The sequence below is a fragment of the Tetrao urogallus genome (assembly GCF_951394365.1).
Source record: "Tetrao urogallus genome assembly, chromosome: 20".
Lineage (NCBI taxonomy): Eukaryota > Metazoa > Chordata > Aves > Galliformes > Phasianidae > Tetrao > Tetrao urogallus.
Window position 1 is genome coordinate 5,714,874 of NC_136833.1, and position 27,772 is coordinate 5,742,645.

A 27,772-nucleotide genomic window follows, 5' to 3' on the forward strand; every position below is an offset into this window, starting at 1 on the left:
TCAGCGCATGATGGCCACCAAGACCAGCACAAAGGCCAGGCGCGAGGCCTCGAGTCCTGCACAGCCACCCGCCGCCTGCTGCACCCCACTGGGCGCACGGATGGGCGTCCGCCGGGTGCACTTCCCTTTGCGTTTCGGGAGCCCGGTGGGCATGACGCCGAAGCTGAATTTGTGCTGATAGTCAGGCACGTAGTCGGGAAACTCGTGCCCGCTTTTGCGCGGCCCCAGCGATCCCGGCTTAAGGGTTCGGTTGCGGTTTTTGTGGCTGGTGCAGTTCTTGGCAGGGCGGCGAGGTCCCGGCCGGGCTGCGGGATGGCTGCTGTGCAAACCCTTCTCGCCACCCTTCTCCTTGGAGGAGTGGTGGGGATGGTGGGCTTTGGAGGCTCCTCTGTCTGAAGCTGAGAAAGTTTTGATCTGGTGGAGCGACTCCGAGCCCGAACAGTTCCTAAAATCTTCCGCCCTCAGCACTTTGAGGTCCTTGCCGTGCATCCGCTCGGGGGATTCGCAGATGACGTTGGAGCTGGAGCCCCGGAAACGGTGCAGCCATTCCCAGAGCGAGCGGGCCTTGCAGTCGCAGCTCCAGGGGTTTCCGTTCAGCCTGAGGAACTCGAGGGCCCCCAGGTGGGCCAGGCAGTCCCCCTGCAGCTCCGAGAGGCTGTTGTTGAACAGGAACAGGGTGGTCAGTCGCCGGAGGTCGTGGAACGCCCGCCTGTGAATCCACTGCAGCTGATTCTGATGGATGAGGAGCCTGTCCAGGTTTATTAACCCCCGGAACGTGTTCTGGTGGAGGCTCCAAAGCTTGTTTCCATGGAGAAAAAGATGGCTGAGGTTTACCAAGTCAACAAAAATGTCGTCCTGGAGGAACTCAATGTGGTTGTCTTGCAGGTAAAGGTATTGTAGGTTGTGGAGGCCACCAAAAATCCCACTGGGAAGGGAGCTGAGCCCACACTTGTACAGGTACAAGGCATGGAGTTTCACCAGCCCTTGGAAAGTGTTGGCTGCCAAAGCCCTCAGGTAGCGGTTGTCCCCCAGGTCCAGCTCTTCCAGGTTGACGAACCCCTCGAAGGTGTTGGGGTCGATGAAGGTGATGTTGTTGGAGTAGATCCAGAGGGTGACCATGGAGGGGCTGAAGTGGCCCCGCAGCAGCAGGGTGATCTGGTTGTTCTGCAGGAAGATCCGCTCGCTGTCCTCGGGGATGCCCTCGGGGATGGTGACGAAGTTGTGGGCCTGGCAGCTGACGGTCATGGGTGAAGGGTAGCAGACGCAGTCAGTGGGGCAGCTGGCAGCCCCAGGCACCTTCAGCCCCAGCAGCACCAGCAGCAGCTCCGCGAGGGCCCCTGTTTGGAGAGAGGGGAGAGTGGTGTCAGGCCAGCTTTGGGGACACAGAGCCCATGTGAATTATCTGTGTGCAACAGTTTGAACATAATCTATGGGGTGTTGTCCACCTCCTCATGCTGAATTCACCTCCTGGTGAACCACCCCAAACTACATCTGCGCCATGCAACCACACAGCACACCTCAGCACAGCCCAAGGGTTGGGTCAATACAAGGTGGGTATACAGGCTGGGAAAAGAACTCACTGAGAGCAGTAAGGAGAAGGACTTGGGGGGTTCTGATGGATGAGAAGCTTGACATGACCCAGCGGTGTGTGTGTGCTATGTCAGCTGCATCTTGGGTGCACCAACAGAGGGACAGCAGCAGGGCAAGGAGGGGGATTGACCCACTCTGCTATGACCTCGTGAGGCCCCATCTGGAATACTGCATCCAGGTCTGGACCCCCCCAACACAAGAAGGGTGTGGAGCTGTTAGAACGGGTCCAGATGAGAGCCACGAGGATGCTCAGCAGGCTGCAGCTCCTCACCTACAAAGACACCCTGGAGGTGCTCAAGACCACATTGGATGGAGCCCTGAGCAACCTGTTCTGCTGAGTACAGCCAACCTACAGCAGGGGGTGGAACTGGATGGGCTTTAAGATCCCTTCTAACCCAACCATTCTACAATTCCATGAATTCCGGAGGAGCTGGCTGCTTTCCACGCTGTTCCTACGCCCATGCCCTGTTAGCACCAGCACATTCCCCTGCAAACGAGTGATTTACAGAAACACGCTTTCGGCACTTGGTGGGACGGACCGAGCTGAACGCCCAGTTTGGAAGCTGGTGCTCAGACGTATTTTAAATGGATGTCCTATGGCAATGCTACAGCCTGCCTGTGGCCAGGGCTTTCTGGCTGCGGAGCAGGGAAGCGAGCAGGCAGCAATCATCCCTTCTCGGCTCAGCGCCCAGCGCCAGCCTCGCCGCCCAGCTCCCGTTGCTCTCCCACTCCTCACACCATGCCTGCTTTCAGGCGATTCCTTCTGCGTGGAGTGGCTTTTCAGACTCATTGCACCAGGCTGTCATTTCTCATTCAGATTTCCTCCCGGATCTGCTTTCCCTCTTACACACAAAATTTGCTCATGTCTAATGAATTCTGCCTCTGGACTTCACGGGAGAAAGGAGTAAAATGAGAGCAGCGTACAGCTGCCAGTGCCATCCTACCCCAGAGTCCTCATGCCGCGATTTGCTTGTAATAATCTGAAAAACAAGAGTGGAAGTGGAGTTCACCTCTAATTACTCCATGTCGTTACCACAAGACAGGCTGTGGTGCTGGACCCTTTGGGCTTTTACAGTCCTTCTTTTCGAGTGCCTACAGCTGAATATGAGTGGGAGGCAAAAAAAAAAAAAAAGAAAAAAGCCTCACTGGTTTCTTATTAATGTTGTTTGAAATATAACTCCGTGGTTCGCATCGCCTTCTGCCGGGGATGGAGATCTATTACTGGGGAGCTAATAGCAGGTGACCTGTCCATCTGGACCCACTCTTTCAAGGCAAAGTTGTCATGTTTTTAGATAAACTGGTTACTCAGGCTCTCATAAATTAGCGGGGAGAGGCAGCCACCTCTGACTGTACTGCTCTACTTTTTCCAAAGAATAGCAATGCTAGCCAAACTGTTGGGCCAAGCCTCTGCTGGGATGGGGATAGCAATGGGGATAGAAATACAGATGGGGATTTGGGCTTTCTACAGGCTCTACCCTGCAGGAATGAAGGCTGCAGGGAGGGATGGCTCATTCCTGCACTGCTGCCAGAAAAGGGCTGTAGTCAGGAGTGCTTCATCCGCGACAACTCCTACGGCTGTGTAGGAAAGGGAATGTTCTCCAAGCCACCACCGTGCACTTGCCATGGGGCAAGGGGCCATGATTCAGGCAAGACTGCTCCTGGGCTGCCCTGCATTTCCAGCCAAGCACCTCTCTGGTGCTAGTCTCAAGGATATCCTGATTACAGTTGCAGATAGGTGCAGAATTGCTTTCTGCTCTTCTTGTTCCTTTTTAACCCACAGATACACTTTGCTGAGGTGGGACAGCTCTGTGTTCCCAGCTCCACCCGAGTCACACTGAGCCACAAAGAGTCGTGTAGCTCTTATATTTATTAGTAAAATCCTGCCAAGCACAAGCACAGTGACAATCTCCCACATGCGGAGTCTGTTATTGCAAATACCAAATCACAAGGGTTTGAATCAATAAACCATCTCCCAGCTATGAGCAGCAGGTTGGAAGATTACATATTGCTTCCCAATGCTGGTTTTATGTGCTGTTCCGTGACACGATAGTTGCCAGGCTAACAGGATTACTGGTGGGAGGAGGAGCTGGGCAGGGCTTGCGTAGCATCCTGAATTTCACGTCTAGGAGGTGATGGCAGGCGGCTGCCAGCGATGCTCAGCGATGGATGGGATGTATGGGGAGCATGGAGCTGCACTGTTGGAAGGGAGAATGGAGATTCACGGTCCCCGATGGCTCTGGAGGTGAAGGGCAGGAAGATCTGAGCCTGTCTCTTCAATTAGAGGTGTGAGTTAATGGCCGAAGTGCCAATGGAAGAGGGGTTGGTTCCTTTGGGATGGGTGTTGCCGGTGGTTCTCCTCTTCCAGCAGGAAAGATGGTAGGAGGGAAGGCCAGGGATTTCGTCCTACCTACAGGCTGCAGTTTGGAGACAAAGAGAATGTGGAAACAAAAAGGAAGGGTGCTCAGAAGCAGCGATAACGTGGTGAGCAGGACTTGGAAAGAGGAATCCTCCTCAGCGGATGTGCTCAGGGTGTGTGGTCCCATCAGGGATGAGTCCACAGCCCACAGACCTGCAAATTGCACACTGCTATGAGATGCTCCAGGACGTCCAGGTTTGGTTGCCATTTTGATGTGGGGATGAGATCCCTTGAACGAAAGAACAGAACAGCCCTGATGCTGCTGGACCAGCTGCGTGATGGCTAAGGCAGCTGGGGCCACCTGGGTCCCTGGCTGCCATCAGTGGGACTGTCCCTCCCAGGATGATACCCCTGAGCTCCCCCAGTGTCTGATTGCAGCCAACATGTCAAGCTCTTCCCAGTGCAAACCTTTTGACTGCATCTTGTAAAGGCTGTGCAGCAGATGGAGGGTCACGGGCGTGCGTGGCGCTGCTCACCAGGGAGGGAGAGCTTCAAAAAGTAAAAATCCGATGGAAAGCTGCCAGTGAAGTGAGCAGAACCAAAGCTTTGTCGACACGGATCAAACCAACACGGCCGTGTTTGTCTGCCGGCGTTCTCCCACCGCCGTGCTGTGTCACCCAGCTCTGCTGTCCTTCTGCAGCCTCCCAGCTCAGGTTTTAGTGATGGGAATGAATTCATCGGGCTGTCCAAGTCATTTCCCATGCAGCATCTCTCTAATTGGGCATTAATTAGGCATTAGTTAATGAATGCTTGAAATAATTTATCTTTGGATGTGTCCAGTTTGCAGTCTTACTTTTAACAGCATTATACCCGTTATTAGATTAACATCGTTATAAATGTTCCCCATTACCTGCTTGTTTCCATTGTCTTAGCCTTATTACTGAGAGTGAAAATCACTCCTCCTGAATGCATTATTGATGAGTAAGGACTTTCTATATGCAGCGCGGGATTAATTGTTATACAGCGTAATGCATTTAGCATGAAGCCTTCATTTGTGCAAGAGCCGAAACGGCCAGAAGAATGCAGACGCCCAGAGACAGCGAGTTCATCCAGACACAGCAACGCTCCAGTGCAGCAGCAGAGATGCTGGCACCCGACATTCCAGCATTTTAACGCTTTGCTGAAGGAGCAGTGCCACTTATTTCCATCAAAAGTCCCCAGCTTGGAGCTGGGAGCTAGGACTGGCCCTGATGGGTCACCTCCAGCCCCAACATTTCACCTCTCTGCTATGTGGGTCACGGCTGCCGCTCCCCCAGCAGGATCTGCTCTTTGGGATGGAGTTCTCTCAAATCTCTCCTAAACCTCCATCTGCTTGGGGAGCCCAATCTTAGCTCCTGTCTCCACGCAACTTGTCCGACTGCTCGCTGCGTCCATTACCGGTTCTGCCCAGGCTGTTAGATTTATAAGCTCTTTAGAGCAAAGCCCTCATCTTCTGGCTGCTGATTTATGGGTCTTTACTGCCATAAAACACTATGTATAGCTACTACATAATATAAATAATAATACTTAACCAGAGCAAGCTACAAGTGGGGACAAAGCATCTGCCTTCTGTTCGCACTCTGTGTTATCAAAGAGGCAGAAGCTCGCTCATCACTCACTCCTCTGAAGCCAAATTCGCACTTTGTGTAGCACCACCTGTAGACAGAGAGATCTTCCTGCCCCATCTGCACCCACACCTTTCAAAGGTGCTTTTTAAGTTGTCACTGGGCCGCAACAATACAACTGTGACCCGAGGGGAAAATACACCTCAAAACTTCCATCCTCCTCCTAATAGCACCCACTTTCATGGGCTACGTCCTTCCATGAGGACAAATATCATTCCGAGGAGCCACTGCCATCACCAGCTCACCTCAGCCACCCCCTGCATTGGACAAACCATAGCAGGATGGGTCTGTGGAGGATTCCCGTTGGATAACCCAACCGTCACACGGTTCTTTGCCTCACACTTCTTACTCCCTTTTGTGATGGCAGGAATTGCCATCATCCACCCAACCTTTCTTGGCGAATCAGGCTCAAACAGTGCTCTTGGTATTGTGTGCAACTGCAACAAAGTTCCCTCCCCCCCCCTACTTCAGAAATGAACTTTCTCACCACGACAAATTTGTTTGGGGGGAAAAAGGAGCCTCAAATGTTCATAATTCCACGCATCAGCTGAAGGACGACGAAAGGCAATGCCTGAGCACAGAGCGCCACGGGGCGTGAGCTGAGAGCGCAGTTCAGATCTGGGACAGTTCGACACAGCAGTGTCAGACTTGTGGTTGGGAGCTGCCTATTTTCTTCCTTCTTTTTTTTTTTTTTCTTTTTTTTTCTTTTGCAATAAACAAACCATCCCTGACTGTGACAAAGATCAAATTCCCCTGGCGAGCAGCAGCTTCCTTCCAGCCTCTGTGCAAAGCGTTCCATTGGCATCCTCATTGCCTTTGCTCCCTCCAGCATCGGCATGTGGTAGAACTGCCTTTCAGCCAGAGAACAACAACCACCCATCCACTTCCCTCATTTTTTTTATTATTATTATCATTATTATTATTATTTTTTTTTTTGCAAACGGTGTCATAAATAACTGACAGATCCCAGCTGTTTGGAGTTATGGTTTCTGATGGAGTGACAGCTGCTCCCAATCCCCCAGCCATCACCCCAGCAGTTCTGGAACATTTCAGCAACATAAAAATCATTGGAGATAATTTCGGTTTTGCATAATTTGGTTAGGCAAGCTGTGATTTAATGGCAATTATGACCTCCGAGGCAGAAGCTGAGCTCGGAGGCTACTGGCGTCACACAACTATAGCTGAGGTGCAGCACTGGGGATGTTCCAGGGAGAAGGCACTGCAAGGAGAAATCCTTCCCCCGCAGCTGGGAGCCCCGTCTCTCTGCCAGGAAGTGTTCCCAGGTGGAGATGTACGCAAGGGAATTCAAAGGGAATATTGATAGGGAAGGCCTCAGAAAGGGGCTGCTGCCAGGAGATGTGCTGAGAGGCATCTTTTAAAGAAAACTCAGGATAAGGCTTTAGTCTGGGGATGCTGTTGTCCTAAAAACCTTCTGCAGCATCAGTGCCACTTGTGCTAATGGCATAGACCTCTGTTAGCCTCCCCGACCCCTCGCTGAATCATAGGATCATTAAGGTTGGAAAAGACTTCCAAGACCAACAAGCCCAGCCCCAACCCATCCCCACCATGCCCATTAAGCCATGTTGGTGGCAGAAGTGGCCATGCCTTCTGCGTGCAGCAGCTCTCCATTCTGCTGAGGTTCCTCTTGCCCTGTTCCTTCCCATCCTGGTGCTTTTTGGGCACCCTGGAATCTCATGGTTTGAATCACAGAATCATAGAATCAGCAAGGTTGGAAAAGACCACCGGGATCATCAAGTCCAAGCTTCAACCCATCCCCACCATACCAACTCAAAGATCATTACAATTGGAAAAGACCCCTAAGGTCACCAAGTCCAACTCCAACCCATCCCCGCCATGCCCACTATGTCCCTCAGTGCCACATCTACTCTTAGCAGCAGCAGTGGCCTTTGTCTGGAGTTGGTGAGGTCCAGTTACCGTTGCCTGCTCTGCTGCTGCCAACCAGCCTGGAGCTCGCTGTGAGCCAAAGCTTGGTGCAGACATGGGGTCAGTGGAACCCCAGAATGAAGTCCTTTAGGACACTGCAGGTTTATTTCACTTTTGCTGACCCAATATCTGGAGCTATTTCCCTTCCACCACCAAAGTCGAGGCCAAGGTCACCTGGAAGTTTCTGGATGGTGATCATTAACTCCTATGGCAGTTTGAAACCAGACCATAAATTTCATAGTGTAATAATGTAAAAATCAATAACTCTGTTTGAAACAATAGCTTTGTCTTCCATTTCAGCCGGGGCTGATCCCTCCCCATGGACCGCGTCCCTCTGAATCACACAGACAGAGGGATGGACACGGGTGGCGGGGCGGCTGCTGGCCCGCCAGGTGTGCGGCCCCTGGGCTCTGCAGATTCAATTAGTCCATTTAGCCATTTATTCCACTCTCACAGTTAAACTCGAGGATGATTTAAAAGGAAAAAAAAACAAAAAAAAAAAAAAACAAAAAAAACCCCAACCAACGTGTTGCCAAGAAGAGAGCCTTTTATGCTTTGTCTCTTTGACATCCTGTCCGACGTGGTGTCCCTTAGGCTTTCCATGCCTGCAGAAAGACAGGACCAGCCAGAGATGCTCTGTTCCCTCTGCCCATCCGCCACAGGCACGGAGCTGAGCCAAAGCTCTCGGCAAGGGGCGGCTCAAGCTCTAAAATCTCAACGTCCGCTCATTTCCAGCTCTGGCTTTCTGGGCGAGGGAGGTCTGGCTCCGTTTTCTTCCTTATTTTCCGTTGTTTGCTGTAGCACCAACTTGAAATATACATCGAGAGGCAGGATTGTCTTTCACGTGTTGGTGGATGTGTGATCCTCAAAAACAAATTAGCACCGATTCACTTCTATATAGAGTACAGCCATCAGGGAATCGCTCCTGAATTCACAGCGAAGGAAAGCAATAATGCTTCCAGCACGCTAATCCTCTCCGAGAGCAGCCCCTGAACTCTTTCCCTGTGCTGGAGGCACCGCTGGAAATTACAATTGTACTGAAAAAATAATAAATAAATACAGAAACTGGCAGGGTTTCTGCTGGTCCAGAGGATTTGTACCCTAATGTGGAAGTCCCTGTTTAATTAGCACTCCTCTCCATGGCTGCATCTCCTCCCCGCTCTGCTCAAGCTGAAGAAAAGAAGCCAACGGTGAGAGCGGCTGTGGGATTGGAAAGTCGGATATAGAAACTTGTTTAATTTAAATGCTCATTTCAGGACTGATCTATGCAGAAGCAGAGGGAATGTAGAGCATGTTTCCGCATGTAATCTGCTCTACTTAACCCCACTTTGCCGTATTCCTCCCGCTGCAGCAGTGCCCTCCAAGCACAAGGCTCAGGGCTGCGGGCCCGTGCCTCGTCCCATCACACACAAAGGTCCCACCGTGTCACTTAGACCATCCTGAGGCCGACGCGTGGCAGGGAAGAAGCATCCGCTGGCTTGCAGATGGGTGATGGAGCCATCAGGTCTTGCCATGTTGATAGAAGAAGCTGATGATGCTTCTGCTTCTCTGGGCCAGAACGGCACGTCCAAGGGGATCACAGCATCGTTGACTTGGAAGGGACCTTTAAAAGTCACCTAGTCCAACTCCCCTGCAATGAACAGGGACATCTACAGCTAGAGATGCTCCCAGTCCACCGAGCGTGGCTATTGCAGGATTTCCAGTAGGATGGCATCACCAAGGGCATGGCATGGCATGGCCAATCAGCCAACCAAGTGTGGTTATTGTGGGATTTTTGGTGTGTTTGCATGACCAAAGGGGTGCACCCCAACCATCAAGCATGATTATTCTGAGATTTTCAACAGGATGGCATGACCAAGGGGATTCATCCAGTCAACCGTGCATGGTTATTGTGAGATTTTTGGCATGACAGCATGGTGGAGGCTTTGCCAGCTCAACCCATGGCCATGCCAGCAGGCAAGTGCAAGGAGGTGAATTGGCAGAGGACAGGGAGCTCCTCAGGTCCTTGAGAAGGGACGCCTAATTACGATTGTCCCCAAGGAGAGAGAAATAGAGGAGGACTTATGCTTAGTGGATTGTCTGAAGCTCTCAGGGGATCATCAGATACTTCCACTCCCTTTTTGTCCCGAGGTGACAAGTTTTCCTTCCCATTCACAGAAATGCAAAATAGCTCATTCACAGGCGTAATAAGGACGGCATCCTTTGTAAAAGAGCGGCTACCAAGATTTCGGCGGCACTCGACAGCGAAACAACTGCAGATGAAATGACAAAAACCACCCAAGATTAGCACAAGCCAGATCAGTATCAGATGCTGAACAAGCTAATGCGCAGAGAAAGCAGATTCACCCGCTCCTTCCCTTTGCCAGCAGCTGGCTCGGACCTGCGAAGGGTTTATTTAGGACTGGAAACGCAGCCAGAAGAAAGCAAACGGGAGACCCAGGAGGAAAGCGACAGCTGCCCCGGCTCTGGGTGCTCGCTGTGCCGCCCGCTCCCTGTGCGCAGAGCGAAGCTTTGGGGCAGATATCCAAATAGCCGGACGGCGGCACGAAGCCAGCAGCCCTTCTGCGGGGTGCCAACGCAGCTCGTAGGGAGAGCATCGCTTCGACAAAAGGCACGATCCCACCGACGTCCCGACTTCAGCCGCGTCCTGTGCCACCGAGCTCCGGCGAGCCAATTACGCGCCGTGCCGCAGACGCTGCCTTTCATCCCTTTCTCAGCCTTTCCCACTTACTGCATGTCCTTGCGTTTTGTGGAGAGGAGGGCAAATTGGAGCCGGCGCTGCGCCTTCTTCCCCTTTCAGCAGCACATCATTCCACCGGCAGCAGGGGGGAAAGAGGCTGGCGGGCGGGCATCAAAGCGCTCCTCTCTGTCACATTTTCTTCCCATAAAAATAAAGCGATGGCGTCATTCGGAGCTGGACAGCCTCAGGTCGCTCCCTCCCAGTCCCAATGGGGGCACAGCACCATTTCCCAGGCCTCTGGTCTCTACTTGGGGTGGGTGTGTGACACTGAGCCATCCCCACGGGATGAGCAGAGCTCTATGAGACTTGTGCTTCACACTCAGCTTTTTTTTTGCTGGCAGAAAGCTCGTGAAAAGCTCGGTGATAAAAGCAAAGGAGTGTAAATGGCCCCACTGTGCCCCTACCCATTGCCAGGGTTGGATCCTGTCCTCGTCCTTCCCTCAAAGTCACCAAAATCCCTTGAATGTGAATGGGAACTGCTGGCTCCAGTGATTTCGCACTGACTTAGGACCACATTGAAAAACTAAAGGTGATGTTTTAGCTTCCCCAGTGCCTGGAAGCATCCATCACTGCCTAGCAGGACCCCATTGTGGCTGTGGGGCCACGCACACCCCGCATGTGACTCCAGTCCCTTCCCTTCAAGCTAATCAGAGCCTGCTCTTCTGTAAGCCATTATAAATCCCGTTACGATCCCTTCCTTGCTAGTTAATAATGGTTACTGTGAGATGCACGGAGACTTGGGATTGGCACAAAGCCATCCATGGCAGTGCATCCCCGTGAGCAATAGGGCATCAGAGCCCCCGCAATCCATTCCCTCCAAGAGGAGGGGGTTGTATTAGGGATGTAATGAAAGAAATTGTAGCAGCATCCGAAGAAGGAAGTGGTGGGAAGGGGTGAACGTGTGTGCTGGCACACGTGCATTACTGTGCCGGTGATGCCGGAGCCTCTCCAGGAACAGCTGTTCCTGAAGCAGGCAGCTATAACTCGCAGCAGCAATGCTGGTGGGGAGGAATATCGCCGGCTGGGGACACAGGGATGAGGCCACGTGGTGGGAACGTGTGCATGGGGAAGCAGATGGGGTGGATGGAGATGCTGGGTGTGGATGGGGTTGCTGGAGTGCAGCGATGCCCATTTTTTGGAGGTGCTAAGTCAGCAGAAGAAGCAGATGCAGAGATACGGGGTGGCGTTGCGTGGAGCGTGGCATGACCACTCGCAGTGGCTGGAAAGGTTTGAATGCAACCCCGATCTCCGTGCGATGAGCAAACATCCCTTCCTCCCAGCCTGCCAGCATCCTGCTGGGACGCCGCGCAGAGCGGTCTGGCGGGAGTCAGCCTTTGGGAAATCAGCGCCGCTCACTGCTGCTCCGCTGCTCTTTTCCTAAAACACACAGCCCTGTCCCAAAGGAGACCCTGGCGATGGCTCTGGGGCTGCAGTGTTGTGGTTGTGTCTGGGAATTCGATGCCAAACCAGCAGCAGCCCCATCCTGGCCATCCCCAGCAGTGCAGGGAAAGAGGCAGGCGGCAAGAGGCACGTCGGCATCTATTAAATAACAGGAATGCTTCACCCTCAGCCTCCTCAAGTCATGTTTCTTAAATGCACGTTTTGCAAAAGTTAAAACAAATTGCGAGCAGCAGAAATAGTCTCACACTTCTTGAAAAAGGGAAGATCTTGGCACAAGGATAAAGGAAGGCGATGAGATGCTCATTAAAACTGAGGGGCTCCGGATCCCCATCCAAGTGGCCACGTCTCCCAGAGGCTTTGAAATGTGTTGTCAGGCTCTGCCTTTCATCCTACCCCATTCCAGCTAAATTCAGGGCCCAGTCATTTCTGCTGGAAATGGGGAAGAGGGAGCAACTCCATTCTGACTTTTCACTCCCCATCTGATTGCTGCTGATACAATTTATTCCCATGACAGCATCTGCTGCTTTCACGGGTTTTTTTGTTCTGAAGCACAACTCATCTTTGTTAGTCCCATTTTGGAGCCTTTCATCATTTGAGGTGCAACATAAAAGGTGTTTAACCCCCCCACACTGTTTGGAAGGCAGTGGGGGGAGCATGGGAGCCCCCCAACCCAGCCCTGCTGGGACATTCCTGTATGTCACAGCCCCAGTATTTCAGAGCAATCCTATAGAATTAAATGATTTCCATGTGCAAAGAGCCCTTGCATTTCCATGGTGTCTGGGTGGAATGGGGCAGCATCTTTGTGCCACCAGCCCAAGCTCTCCCCTCCTGCCCTTTCTCCATGCCCTCCTGATCAGTCAAACCCTCCTTTCAATAGGAAACAAATCCCCTTTCCTTGCTGCTGTTCCATCTCACGCTGCTGCACTCCACTCCCTTTGCTTTGAATTGGTTGGGCTGAATCCACACCCCACATTTGCTGCCCTATGAGCACACTGGGGTCTCTTCACCCCATCCTTACAGTGGCATCATGGCCCTGGGGAGAGATTGGCACTCCCAGCCCGGTGCATTGATGAGCATCCCCCTGTCTGGAATCGCATCCCCCTGTCTGGTTTCAGGGAGCACTGGCCCTCCCTCTCTCCCCGCTTTGATTCCCCAGTGATATTTTTCACTCCAGTAAGTGCTGAGCTCCCATTTGCCTCATTCTGGTGCAGTTACAAAGAAATTGCTGCAAAATTTCCTCATGCTGTCACGCTCCCAGAGAGGGCACAGAGCAGCCGCATCCCCCCCCAGTGCCGTGCGGGTGTCTGAGCCTCCCCCCTCACCCACATTGCTCCTCTCCTTCCATCCCCTCCCTTCCCAGCGCTCATCCCCCAGCTCCCAGGGAAGCGATCAGGGCTGGAAAGGCTGCTGCCTCGTATTGGAATAACCTTTCAGGTTTCATTTAGCACCTCTCTCTCTCTCTCTTCCCACAGAACCTTCTCGTTGTGAGCCCTTTACTAATTGCGACTTTTAGCTCATTGCCACCTCCTGCATCCCGGCAGCCAGGAGGGCTCTCTGCACCCCATCACTTCATCCCCACCAAAATCAAAGGGCAGAGCAACAAGGAGTGACACAAGGCTGAAACAACACCAAATCCTTCTTCACCCCAATGGTTACCCCAAGAGCTTTGGGGTAGAAACTGTGAATTCCCAATGACTGGGAGGATGGGATCCTCTGCTTCCCATCATTGCATCCCCACCCGAATTAATGAGCCGTGGCACCAACTGTAACACCAAATCCCTCCTCATCCCCCACGAGTTTTAGGCTGGAAACACTGAATTCCTGCTTTAGAGAAAGAGCAGACTCTGATGGGAACAAAACCCCCAGGCAGGATCTGGGCATCGTCTGGGCACCTCAGTACAAATCAGTGCATTGCGAGCTGGGGAGAGGAAGAAATCCCAGTAGCTATCCGAGCGCACTGCCTGCCTGCTCCTTATTGAATTAAGGCGCTCGGGTTCACCATCTAAGCCTCACGCCACACACACCGCAGCCAGGAGGGAAGCGGATTGCAGCCCCATAATTCAATCAAGGGCGCAGCTGATGTCGCGGGCGGCGAGAGGAGCTGTCGCTATCAGTGGTGAAGCCCTCGGGCACCTGTGCCGTCGGGTAGAAATGGAGACAGCTTCATGGGATTGGGAATGAGCGTCCCAGTGCCCTGGGAAATGGTTGTTGTGTGGCTCTGTTACGGCGTTAGGATGCAGTGGGATTTGAGAGTGGGTTTTGGTGGAAAGGGGCTGAAAAAGGAGAAGGGGAAAGGGAAGGGAAAGGAACACAAGGAGAAGGAGAAGGAGAAGGAGAAGGAGAAGGAGAAGGAGAAGGAGAAGGAGAAGGAGAAGGAGAAGGAGAAGGAGAAGGAGAAGGAGAAGGAGAAGGAGGAGAATCATAGAATCATTCAGGTTAAAAAACACCTCTAAGATCACTATGTCCAACCCCAACCCACCCCCACCATGCCCGCTGACCATGTCTGTCTGTGCCACACCTCCACAATTCTGGGACACCTCCAGGGATGGGGACCCCTCCCTTCCCTGGGCAGCTGTGCCACTGCATCACCACTCTTTGGAGTAGAAATTGTTCCCAGTATCCAACCCTAACCTCCTCTTGTGCAACATAAGGCCAGTACTCTCATCCTACTTCAACCTTGCTACAGCCTCCTTTCAAGGAGAGGGGAAGAGGAAGGAGAAGGCAAAGGGAGTGGGGAAAGGGAAAGGGAAGGGGCAAGATGCTCCCAGTCCTGCACTGCTGGAAAGGGAGCAGGAGCCCCACAATATCCCAGCCCCTTGTCTTCAGCACACAGACAAAAGAGGCCAAGAAGCTGCAGTATGAGAAGAATCCGAGGTGTTTTTATGTAAGCCCAAGAAGTGCGAGAAGCAAGGAAGAAGGAGCTGAAGTGCCGCTTCCCAACTGACATTATGAACCAGCAAGCACGACTAAAACTTGGGGAGGGTTTGCATAATGGGGAGGCACTTTTCTGCTCTGCCAAGGTGTTCAGGTACCATGGTGATGAGCGCAACATAAAAACTTTGACAGACACTCAGAGAGATAAGTGCGGAGGTACACAATCAATCGAGAAAGAAGAGAAGAGAAATGGGAAGGCGTTTGCTTTACGTGAAAGCATCTACAAGGTCAACAATTAAACGTGTGAGGTTTGGGTTTGGGAAGGGAAGATGGCTTGGGATACGGCCTGAGCCCAGAATCTCACAGTGGTTGGAGGCGACAGAGCTGTGTTGGCTTCTTCCTGGCAGCAAATGTAACAGTGCTGAAAAGCAAAAGGAAAGGCTGCGATGCAATAGAGTTGCTGGGTGCTTTGTATGTGTGGAGCTGAGCTTTCTGCTCTTTTAGAATTGCAGCATCCAGGGCCTTTGGTCCTTCCCATGGTCCCAGTCCTGAAAGTGCCCAAGTCCCACTGTGGGTTTCTGAGCAAGAAAGAGCTGCTGATTCCTTGAGAAATGAGGAGGCAAAATCCAATTGTGTGCTGTAGTGCATCTGCGGCTGCCATTAACCTGTCTGTGTACTTCTGTGGCTGTCCATTTCTCTCTGCTGACAGCCAGGACTGCCCGGAGCGTGCTCTGCCCGGGCCATAAAGGGATTTGTTTCTCCATGCTGCAGCAGCACAGCACAGAAACGCTGAACCGTGCCACAGACGTTTCCCTGATGCAGTGCTTCCAATGCAACACCAAGCTCATCGTCCACCCTGTGAGCTGGAGAGCCATGGCTTAGTGCTCTGAAAAGCACCAACAACACCCAAATTCATGGCTGGAAAAAATCATATAGGAGGCTCGTGTGGGCATCGTAGAGGCAGGGGACTGAAGAAGAGGTTGGATCGTTGGCATGCAGCTCATGGTGATGCGACCATTGGACATGGCGGAAACGCAGCATCCAGAGCATCCCTGAGAGCTGGAAGCATCCCCATGGTCCACTTCAAAGGATCAAAGAGAGACGGTGCAGCAGCACACTGGAGGAAGGGAGAGGGATAAATGGGGAGAAGGGGGGAGGCACACAGCCGGCCGTGTCGTCTCCCTGCATTCCAGCTTCATTTGCAGATTTATTAAATCGAGAGCCAATTTCGACATCATTTCTTTCAAGCAGCTCCACCTCGCAGGTGTGTGGAATTTATTTGAGATAAAGAAAACCATTACAGAGAGACAGCAATCTTCAAAGACCACCTCGGAGACCTGAGAGAAATAAAAACACTAGCCCGTGCAAATGTGCAATTAAGTTTCAAAATACTTGTGCTCCATGAAAAGCGCCGTCCCTGCAGAGAACAGGCCTTTAAGGCAATTTTCCCAAACCCTATTCAGCATTCACTCAAAAACGCCTTTTAAAAACAACATGTGATTTTTTCCCTCTCTGCCTCGCTCCTCCTCCCACTTTGCTCACTCTCGTCCAGGTAGGATGGGAGCCCTGGGAAGTGGTCGCTCTCCACTTGGAGTCGACGGACCACGATCTAGGGTAACGCCAGACAAGGACAAGGCTCATTTTAAGGCTCATTTTGGGGCCAGGTGGCTCTGATCAGGAATTATCTCCACCCAGGCTAGGGTTGGTACCCCCCATTCATGGGTCACCCTCTGCTCAGTGGTTAATGAGCGATGCGTAATTAACCTGTGGAACGCACTGCCACGAGGTATCAGCAAGGCCAGGAGCTTAGCAGGATTCGGGGCAGGATTATATGTTTAAATGGATAATGAGAACATCTGCCACTACATGAGCAGGGATCAGGCAGAATTAAGGCGCAGCCCCACCAAGCTGGGTGTTGCTCTGCTCAGCGATGGTGTTGGATGTAGAGGGCACTCAGGGAACCAACTCAGGGGGAACCTCTGGTCCCCCTGAGTGGGACAAGGGGATAAATGTTTCCCTTGCAGGAGGGATTTTTGGAATTTCCACGCAGAGAATCCATGCTTTCATTTTTTGGCATTGTGTAATGCAATATGAAATTGCATCCACTTGACTTTGGCTCAGATGTTGAATCTAACCTCCGTAGCTTATATTCATGGCAAGCCAACACAGCATGCTCCTTCAACAAGTCATGTTCACCCTCTGGACACCACAGACACCCTTCTACCAACCCCACTCCATTGTTGCTCTGCTCCATACCACATACTGCAGATCAAGCTGCCTTCAAAAGAGCGCTGAAGCCCTCACAGACATGTCAGCAACAGCAGAACAAACTCAGGGCCAATCGCAGAATTATCAAATCCCTGTCCGCAATCCTCTCTGGATTCCAACTGCTGCTCTTTTGCATCATAAATCTGCTGCTCCATCATTAGCATTAACTGATGTTTGTGCAGTGCCTGGTAAGCACGACGCATTGGGGTGCAGGAGCACCCATGGCATCTGGGATGCCCAAGGGACATCCACAGCCCTGAGCCCAGTGAAATGAGGCACTGTGTCTGTGCCAGCAAGGAGGGCAGAATTCCTAACTGGGGAGGCTGATGGAGCCCAGGGGATGCTCAGCCCTCTCCGCGATGCTCGGCCCTCTTTGGGATGCTCAACCATCCCAAGGATGCTCAGCTCTCTTTGATATGCTCAACCATCCCAAGGATGCTCCCATAGCTCCTCTGCGGCATTTTGGAGGCGATGCCACATTCACAGGATGACTCAAAGCGTTTCAGGTGCCCGTTCCCCCAGGCTCTCTCTGCCTCCTGGGACGCCGTGGCCGCAGCGTGGCGTGCTCAGCCTGTCGAGCACGGCGGGACTGCGGGGCCAGGGTTAATCTCGTTGTCACACCTTCCCTCCTCTTGCTAACTCGGCGCGCTTTGACCCGCTGTGAAATCGTGGCCAACAGCACTGAATATTTTAAGAGCAGCAATGCAGTCATGGCCGTGCGTCGGAGCAGCAAAGCAGGCCGGGAGCTGGGCTGGGCCCCCCGCCGCCTCCCCCCTCCGCCGCCAACCCATTAGCACAGTTCAGGGAAACCTAAAAAATTCAAAAGACACTGAAATATGCAGCATTTTTTGCTCTCTCTGGAAAATGACGCGCTTCGCTTCCCAGCTGCTCTGGAGCAGGCGGTTGTAAATAAGCGGCTTTATGGCACGCGGGGTGTTGCCGGCGGGACTGTGGGTAAAGATTTACACCCCACTCCCTATCCTGGGCAGGATTCTGAGGACAGCCCTACGCCCAGCCCTGCGTCCATTGGTTCCCCTGCCCACCAGTCCGGTGCTGGTGGCACTGAGGGACTTTGCCAACTGCTGTCCGTGGCGGTGTTGATGGATGCTCTGTCCCCACCTGGACACCCCCTGTGTCCCCTCTCCATCTCCATCCTCGTCTGGCAGCAAACCTGCAGGATCTGCAGCAAACACATACCCTCAGCACTTTCAGTATCTGGGGCACCACAGAGCAGCAGCGGCGAGGAATTAAAAATAATAATAATGATAACAAAAGAAGAAAAATTTGCATAAACCTACGGGAAATACTGGAGCCAGTCCTGTCCCAAGGAGGAGATATCACAGGTGGCATCCAGGGCTGAAGGAGGAAGAGGGAGGCCTCATCGCATGGTTGGGACCCTATGCCAAGGGTCAGTGGGTACTTGGCCACCAGCCCCATGGAGGAGTGACACTGGGACACTTTCGCATTCTGGTCTTAAGAGGGCAGATTAATCGCTGTGTGCTGGATCTGTCACGCACGGGGATATATATTCTTCCCAGAATTTACAAGTAGTTCTGTCTGAGAAATAAACAGCCGCAGATAAAAATTACACTGTCACTGTGCAGGTGTGATGGATAATATGGACAAGCCCTTGGTGCAGAGAACTGCTGGCCCCTGGATGGACATGAGATGCCAGTGGGGCAGGGGAGCTTGGCCAGGATGACATCATTGCCCAAAATCGAAGCACCAGCCATGGGATCAATCCCTGGCACTAAGCTGCTGGCTACCCATCCTGGTCTCAAAGGCCAGGGGAAGGTGTCAAGGCCATTCTGGAGCAAAACTGCTGAGTCCTGGAGAAAAGCTACCTTGGTGATGGCTGGTCATGAGGAGCATCCAGTGACCAGCACTGGGAAAGGTGCACAGGGCAGAGCATCTCAAAAACTCTTGGGTTTGGCAATAGGGAGGCTTGTAGCACCTTGCAAAATCCTATTTCTGGGCTTTTTCCAGCCGCTGCTCTCCTGTCCATCACACAGAGCCCACAGGATGCAAGTGTGGGGAGGATAAATGAGATTTGCTCCAGGCCCCTTTCTGGTCTGGTTTCTCCTTTATCTTTATCTGCTGCCTTGCTTTGGTGAGCCTTGTTGGTATCACTGAGCACATCTCCAGCCCTGGCCACTGCCAATCCTTCTGTGGGGATGGATGTTTTCTCCTTTGTAGCTTAAATCTGAAGTTATGCTGAAAGTGGGAGCAAAGCCAGCAGGGATCCCAACACATCGCATCCTGTGAAGCAAGGAAGGAGACCCAAAACTGGATGGGGACAGCAGGATCCCCATGTGACCAAGAGCTGCTGCTCCTGTGCCTGTGTGCTGGTAATGAGCACAGAGCAGCTGGAAAGCCTCTGCCAAGCCCATCCTCAGGATTTATCCACATTGCTCTGCCTTATCAGCCATGCTTTTCACAAGCACTTAAATTCAGGAGGAAAAGGAAAAAGTGAAATCAGATAGAAATGCAGGTCTGTTTGCTGTTTTCTCCAATGAAATGGTTCTGGGTAAACAGCAGACGCCTTTGATGAAATCCCAGCAGGCTTAAACAATAAAGCTGGTTACAAACTCAATCTGGCGCAGATATCAGATCTGAAATTGTTTCAAAAAACATGTCAACATTTTCTAATGCTGCTGCAAAACTTCCTCGGCACCTTGCCACCAGTGTGTACCTGTGATGCTGTGTCCATGGCACCACCCCGGCCCTGGCCCTTGCCCCATCTGCAGAGCCCTAAGGGGTGATGAGATGCTGAGTGTCGCCTTGGAGACCCAGCGCAGTCCCCAGGAGGCTCCTGGGTTTTTTTCCACCTGTGGCCACTCTGAAATCCAATCATCAGCCCTAAGTAATGCATCTTGGGGTTTTTCACCACTCCCAACCCCCTGCCAACCAGAATGAGCCTGGCAAGGTGATTCCAACCCCATGCCAGACAGGATGAGCACAGCGAGGTCATCTCCTTGTTGTTGACCACAAGGCCCACTTGACTTTTCTATCCCCTGTGCCCCTCCTGGAGCGGTGCTTCCCCTCCTCAAATGTGTTGAAGGATGGGGAGGAGTACAGTGGGGACTCCCAGCCCTGCACACCCACTGCCATATTCCATTTGGTGGCTCCCAATGTCCACAAAGCCACCAGACCCCAACTGCTGTTAGCATTTGGCTCTGACCCATTTTTAGGCAGGAGCAGAGATGAACTACATCATGTGGCCACACATCTGGGGCAAAAATAAAGTGTTTTTTAGGGGCTGAGTGGGACATGTCCGGGATGGGATGGGGTGGGATGGGATGGGATGGGATGGGATGGGATGAAATGAGATGTGATTGGATGGGATGGGATGGGATGGGATGAGAGAAGGAGAAGGAAGCAAATCCAGTCACCCCATATTCAACGCTGCACTTTGGCGCCACGCAGGAAGCTTGGCGCCTTCTCTGAGGGTGCCCAGAGTCCCCATGGGCTCCACGTCCCCATATCCAGGGAGCTTGCAGCAGCAACCCCGGCCCCCTCCTGCATCTGAAGAAGCCCCTAAACACCAGGGTGAGGGATGGCTCCAGTGGAGCAACAGAGCCTTCATCAGCCCCGTGAGTCCAAGAGAATGAATCAGGGAGGAAAAGAAGAGCAGGAAGAGGATGAGCTGGGGTGGGGGGCACAGGGGGGCTGAGTCCCGGCTCCGGCACTGTATGGAGGGAGGACACAGAGGCCTGGTCCATGTGCAGAGGTTGCCTCGGCCATCGATCCCTGCTGCACTCAGGCTCATTAGGGCTGGGGAGCTGCTGCGAGCGGCTGGCAGAGGAGACAGACGAGGAGGGGGGTTGGGGGGGGGGAAGCGTTCCGCGCGGCTCCCTGGATCGTATTAAATATTTACTTTGTTTTGTTTTGTTTTGTTTTGTTTTTTCCCAGCTCTATTGATCAGAGGAGGGAAGGAGGGGGCAATCAGATGCTGCGAGAAAAGCAGAGGCAACGGCTGAGACGAGGTGGGGTCTGCACCCACTGCACCCCATGGGTTCCATTCTGCCATCCCCATCCCATCACCCTCAGTTTGAGGCCACCAGCAGCACGGCAGAGGGGCTGCTCCCCCCCCCCCCAGCACACCCCATCCCAAGAGACACAGATGCTCACCCTGATGGCATCACCCTATGGGGTGACCCTCCGGGTCTGAGCCCCCCGCCCCAGCGGCCGCCCGACCGTCGCGTTTCTATTTCAAGAGGAGCTCTGCTGGAAAAGGAACAAAAGCGGAGGGGAAGCTATAAATAGCTGCCTCCTTCACACCAGCTCTGTGCCTCCTCCGCCCCGCGCCCGCTGCAGCCTCGGGGCCACGGCTCCGGGATGGCACCGGGGGGGTCCCCATAGCCCCCAGCCCCCGCTCCCCATCCCCAAGCAAATATCCCCTAACACAAAGAAAGAAAAAAAAACCCCAAGGGAAGATGCATTGCTGAAACAGAGCCACTTACAGAAGGCTTTACCCAAGTCGCCCCATCCCTACCCATAGGGCAGAGCCCCTTTGCCCCATCGCTCCCGTTCCCTGGACGCAGTGGATGGGAGCAGGGAAAGCGCAGCCAGCTCAGGCAGACCTACTTTCAAGGCTTTAATCCTTTTTGCTTAAAGGATCTTTTTCTTTCTTTTTTTTTTTCCCCTCCCTCCCCTTTCTTTCTTTCTTTTTTTTTTTTTTTTTCCTTTTTCCCTTTTTTTTTCCCGCTCAGCAAAGATGCGGTCTGATCAGAGGAAGAGACGCAGGGAGCTGACAAGCTGCAGAGCACGGAGAAAAAGGAGAGAGAAATACATATTTATTACCCTCAATTATTAAAAAATAGATAGCAGCAGATCTTAGGCCCTGGCAGAGGCACTGCGGAGTCATTTGTGTGAGGACTATTTTGTTGTTTTTTTTTTTTCTAATCCCATTGAAATTATAATAGGGCACTCTTGTTAGCAAAACCACCCCGCAGACCCCTGCAGAGGGGCTATGGGCAGAGGCTGTGCTGCATTTAGTCCAGCACCATGGACCCAGCGCTATGGGCTGCCCTTTATCTAGAAGAGGGCTGGCTTTGGGGGTCTTCCCTTTGGGGCTATACTGAGGTCAAGGGCTCTGCCCCCACTGCCAGCGCAGCCCCAAGCAGTGCCGAGCATTCTTTCATGGGTGAGAGCTCATCTGGGCCACGGAAGAGCCCAAAAAGCACTGAGGGATGTGAAAGGGTTTGTACCCCTCGGCTGGTGCCGGTTGCAGGGATGCAGCGTGCACGAGCAGAGCCTCCGTACGAACGCAGCAGGAGAGATCCGCGGCTCCCAAGTGCGGCACGGGGCTGGCGGAGCCGCACTGGCACCTCCCCTCCGTTTGCAGGGCTGCCTCTGTACGGAGCTCTGCCAGCTCGCAGTCGAACCCACTGCTGCCTCTCCTCCTCGCTGGGAAACAACGGCTGAGGGACCGGGAATCGGGATCCAGGTGCCCATCAGGTACCCCTCGGCGCTGGGACCTGTGTGCACGTGGAGCATCTACCGTGCCCACACCACGATACCAAGGGGATGCCATCAACTGGAGCCCACCGAGGGGCTAAGACCCGTTGCCATCCATTCCAGCACAAACAGCTGTGTGTGCTCGGAGCCAGGAGGTCGTGGCCCTACAAACCCGACGGGAACATCGCAAAGCACCGCTTGCCAAAGCCCTCGCCTTGCCAGCAGGGAGGCGAGCAGCAGCCAGGCGGTGTGCTATTAAAGGGAAAAGGAGCTTTCTGCACCAAATGGAGCATTTTCGGCTTAATAGCCCCACAATCCTAATCTGCACAAAGAAGATTCCCCATTCTATCTGCCTTGTCCTGCATCTGCCACCAGACCAGCACGTGCCGAGCCCTTAGTGGGATGCAATGGCTCCGGAAGGGAAAGGACGGCCGCTGGGGAGGTGATGCCAGGCGCGGGCGTTCCTCCGTCAGCACCTCCATCATTTGTCATCAGTAAAAATAATATTCCTAAAAGTGGCCCCCTCTGATTGCAGGCGCGGGGCTGCGGGTTTCCATGGAGATGCCGTGAGCGGGGATGGTACGGGGGATAGGGGATGGATTTGAGAGATCGGACCCGGCGGTGACATCCGGAACGGTGATGGCACCAACCACACTTCTGGCACAGGGACATAGGACGACTCATCCCCTGTCCTCACCTTTGGGCCACCCAAAGAAGGACCACCCAGGGCCGTGCAGGAGGGGATGATGATGCTCGGTGCCTCCACCACCCCCCACTTGTTGCATCGATCCTAAATTAGAGCTCAGCCCCCTCCAGCGGGGGCCGGGCTGGGGGACACGTTGAGGTGGCACCTGCCATGTCCCACCCTGAGGACGTCAAACGATCGTGACAATCAGTGCCGGCGCCTCGCCAGCCCGCTGCTGCCTGCTGCTCCACCAAAGCGCTTTTAAAGACATAATCTGCAGTTAATAACCATCGTTGATACCGAACGCTGCTAAGCCCCGGGATTGCACTTTGCAAACAAAGCTCTCGGTGTCGGCCGGTTGGTGGCAGCTCCTCTGGGCTGGGGGGCATCACCCGTGGGTGCTGTGTGCACACTGTGCATGGTGACACGCTGGCACTGCTTCATCTCACAGCATGGGTCTGCTTCACGCTGGGGATGCTCTCCTGGAGGACACACAGGGCTCCCAGCCACTGCGTCCCCAGGGCCCTGTGCTCCCCAGCCCAGTATCGTCTTCAAATTCTGTGCTGCCAGAACCCCTTATCGGCATCCCAAGACTGCCCAGAGCCGGGGTCACCACATCCCAGCCTCATCCCCACCCCACAAAGCTCGGGGAGACCCCTCAGCCCTGAGCACACCACAGGCTCCGACCCACACCGCTGCCTCCAGCTGCCTCGGGGAGAGGTGGTGTGAAGTCACACCCCCAAAATACCCATTTTAACACCTCCTTGCCAGGTTCACCGCTGTTTCTAGGGCAGCGCTTCAAGGCCATCTGGAGCATCACCCACAGCCTCCGGGAGCAACACGGGGACACTGTGCACGGGACCACCAGGACCCCTCTGGGCTCCATCACTGCAGGTGACTGAGCAGCAATGACTCCTCCACCACCAGCTCAGTTCTCATCGCGAGCATCACGGCATCGCCCTCCTTCACCCCCCATCCCCACCGCAGGGACAGGCAGCGCCGCGTCCTGCCCGCTTCCCCCCAGCTCCGCCGGGCGCAGAGAGCTTGTGGCTTCCTCCCTGCTCTTTATGAAATTAAACTTTGATGAGCAAAAAGGTTTTCTGGGCTCTCAGCTCTTCGGTGCAGCAACCGCAGCCCAGCCTGCGCCGTGCCTGGCCCTGCAGGGCACAGCCTCCCTGTTCCCGGGCAGGGGATGGGGGAGGGGGGGGATGCGTTTTTCTCATTCCCCTCCTCACTGGGGTCTCGTGGGGTGGGATGCACTACAGAATGGCACCACACAGCCCTGTCCCAAGCTGCCCCCGGCCCCTTTTCTCCCAACCCTGGGGTTATTTTTCCTCTGGCCCCACAGCGCTGGGAGCTGGGAGCCCCACAACCATGCCAAGATACGGCCAGCCGTGACCTTGGTAGCATCCTTGACCTGGAAATCTCCTCTTGCACCTCTGATGTTGCACTCCTGGTGGTTGCCACCTCTGGCAGGATGCTGTCCCTGCTGCCACCCTTGCTCAGGTTTGGCACAATGCTCCATGCTCTCACCAGTAATGTCCTGGCATCCCAAAACACCCCAAATCCCACTGGTGGTGATGCCTTGCACCATGCTCAAGGGGCAGCATCCTGTCAGGGGACATCAGAGAAACCCCCAAAAAGGCAGGAGGAGGCACGGGGCGGGGGGGGGGGACAACACCAAACACACCGATCTGCTTCCCCCAGGGACATGGGGATGGCACATACGATCCCAAACCACATTCCCCTGCCTGGCAGCAGGATGGGACAGCAGAAGCAGCAGCAACATCACCACCTGCACCGCTCAAACCAACCAAATCCTCCAACACATCGAAACCCAGAGTGGCCCCAAAGCGTCCCCATCTCTGGTAGCTGCTGTCCCGTTGTCCCCACGGTGTCCCCTCCCTTGGGGTCGCTGCAGGGTCCGGGACTCCCACCCAGAGCCCTCGGGCCGTGGTGAGGAGGGAAGGGAGAGGCTCCGGGCGGGACGGAGGCCCTCCCCTAACTGCCTGTTGAATTATTCAGAAACGGCATTAACTTATAAATGAGTGTGTTTGACTGATTTTGTGGTTGATGTACAGATAAATTCTAATGAAAGACAGCTACAAGATTTTAAATTATTAATTAGACTGCCACTTAACAAAGCCTATTTGGCACTCTATTTCCTTGCTTAACAAGACAAAAACTTTAAGGATAGGTTTTGTATGAGCCCAGAGGCTGTTCATTTGCATTTTGTTTTCCTAGCTTCAGGAACGGAAAAAAGCCGTAGATCCTGACCTTAAGCAGCTTGCAACCCCTGGTGGGACGCAACCACATCCAGCTCCACTTTTCCCGCCCGGCTCCTGCTTTACCTCCACCCCTCGGTGCTGGGAAATGGGGTCGGGAAGTGATGATTTCTCCGAGCGGGATGCACGGGGATTTGGGATCGAGCCCAGCCCGCTTGAGTTAATACACCGAACAAAGCCGACGCGGGAGATGGAGAGAAGTGGCTCAAAGCGCGAGGCCCCGCAGCCGCAAGGTGACATTAAACCCGCGGGGAACGGCATCCCTGGAGTGATAGCAGGGCTCGGTGCCCCGGCACAGGGCTGCGTGGAGCAGTGGGCACAGCGCCCGCATCCTCCAGCACCGCGCGTTCCCGTGCCGGAGCATCGCCGGAGAGGGGGGCATGTGGTGGTCCGTGGCCTGGGCCGGTGCTGTGACCCTTTCGAGAGTTCGGGGGGGTCCCTCCGTATGGCAGTGCTGCCTCCCCCCGTCCCCGGCTCGCACCTACCCGGGCACGGCGGTACCGGAGAAGCGGACCCCTCCCGCCCTCCCCCCCCCCCCCCGGAGGGTCGGCATCTCCCCGGCTGTGATGTCAAAAAGCATCCCTATGATGTCCCAGGCGGTTGCCATGGAAATAGCGTGATGTCACAGCGGAGCGAATCTCTTCGGGTCGACGGGAGGGGAGTGGAGGGGGGTGGGGGGGGGAAGAGAACAAGAAGAACGCGCCCCAACTTCCCCCACCGAACCCCGAGCGGCCGCGCGGAGCTGAAATCAGAGTCTGCCTTCCATCGGGCGCCGAGCACCGTCGTCTCGGGACACGCCGTGCGTGCGTCCGCCGATCCCTCCCCGGTTCCGTTCCCCGGGGATCGCCGGTGCCCGCACCCCGGCGGCGGCTCGGGTAGCTGTTGGTTGCGGGGGGAGCGCCCGGCGTCGCGGCCCCAACTTCGGCGGGAGGCAAACTTCGGAGCCGGTACCGGATCCCCCGCTTTGCCCGCTGTCCCCGGTACCCGTTGCCCTCCCGTTGCGGCGCTCACCTTGGCGGAGCATCGTGGTGCCGGTGCGGGGCGCGGTCTCCCGGCGCGGCGGTAACGGCGAAGAGCGGCGGCGGCGCTCAGAGCGGCGGCGGCGGGGAACGGTGGTGGCGGCGGTGGTGGCGGCGGCAGCGGCGGCTGCACCGGGAGCGCGGAGCCCGAACGAGCGGCCCCCGCGGGGGCATGGCGGGCAGAGCCGCAGCGGCACCGGGAGCGCCCGCCCCGCGGAGCCCCACCGGGAGCACCGGCCGCGCCTCTGCCCGCCGCGCGTCCCGCCGGCGGCTTTTAGGGGGGAGCCGCCCCCTCGGGGCTGGGGCCGCCGCCGCCCCCCACCCCCTCGGGCAGAGCCTATAAAGAAGGGGAGCCCGGGGCCGGTGCGGCGGTGCCTGCAGCGGCGGGCAGGGCTGGGCAGGGCGGGGCGGGGCAGCGACGGGGCGGGCTGGGTTGGGCTGGGCTGGGCGAGCCCGGCCGGGCCCCCCCTTCCTCCTCCTCCTCCTCCTCCTCCTCTGCCGCCGCCTCTCCCGCCTCCCGTGGACACTTCGTGAAAGTGCCGCTGCTCCGCTTCCCCGCGCCGCCTCCCGGTGCCCCCCCCCCCCGCCCCATCGGGGCTCTATTGGCCTCGGGGAGCTGCTGGCACCACGCCGCATCGCTGTCCCCTCCATCCCGCCGGGCGGCACATCGCGTCCCCGCTGGCTCCGAATCACCTCCTCATCGTCCCCTCCGCCCCTATCGGAACACCGGATGTCCCAGCGTAGAGCTCTGCTTTTCCATTGCCCCACCCGCGTTTCTGCTGTCCCCGCTGCCCCTCCGCCCAGGGCCCTCGCTCCACCCGCTCCTTCCCCGCTCTTTGTCCCTCGAGTCCCCTCTGTACCTTCCGCCTCCCGCTGCCTCCATCATCCCATCGGGTTCCCAATCCCACACCGGGATCCCGATGTCCCCGCGGCGCTTTGCTGTCCGCGGAGGTCCCCTCTGTCCACTGGGGCTCTCTCCATCCCCACCGCAGATCCCGTTATCCCACGTTATCCCGCTGCCGACCCCGCTATCCTTTGGGGGTCACCACCACCACTCCGCTCCCCCGCGGCCCCCAGGGGTCCCCCGACTCGCAGGCACTTGCATACTAGAGGAGGGGGACCCCCATGGCGGGTGCGGCTGTCACCATGGCAACCGCACCACAGAGCTGCGAGCGGCACCCGCTCAGCACAGGGAGCTCAGCACGGGGTGCGCAGCCCAAAATCACCGCGGTCCGTCTTGGGAACGAATCCGACGGCTCAGCGCCATGCACATCCCGGCGTACAGCCCAACACCGGCGCGTTCATCGTGCCGGAGCCTCCACACGCAGTCCTGCCACCCGTCCCGCCCCATCCAGCCCGTCCCGTCGGGGCGGTGCGCACCGCTTTCCATCTCTCTCTCTCTCTCTCTCTCTCTCTCTCTCTCTTTTTCTCTCGGCCATCGATTGCTCTGGTCTGAGCGCCCCGCCCGCTCGGGGCTCGGCTGGCT

At 55.1% G+C, this 27,772-nt stretch overlaps 1 protein-coding gene across 1 annotated transcript; it reads right to left on the reverse strand.

Moving 5' to 3' along the window:
* RTN4RL1 (reticulon 4 receptor like 1) lies at positions 1 to 27,591 on the reverse strand (the record flags this gene model as incomplete). The annotated part of the gene is made up of 3 exons (XM_079545287.1): positions 1 to 1,337; positions 26,219 to 26,623; positions 27,570 to 27,591. 3 exons carry the CDS (start codon positions 27,589 to 27,591, stop codon positions 1 to 3), a joined length of 1,764 nt encoding a protein of 587 aa, XP_079401413.1.
* Positions 27,592 to 27,772: the final 181 nt, after the last annotated feature.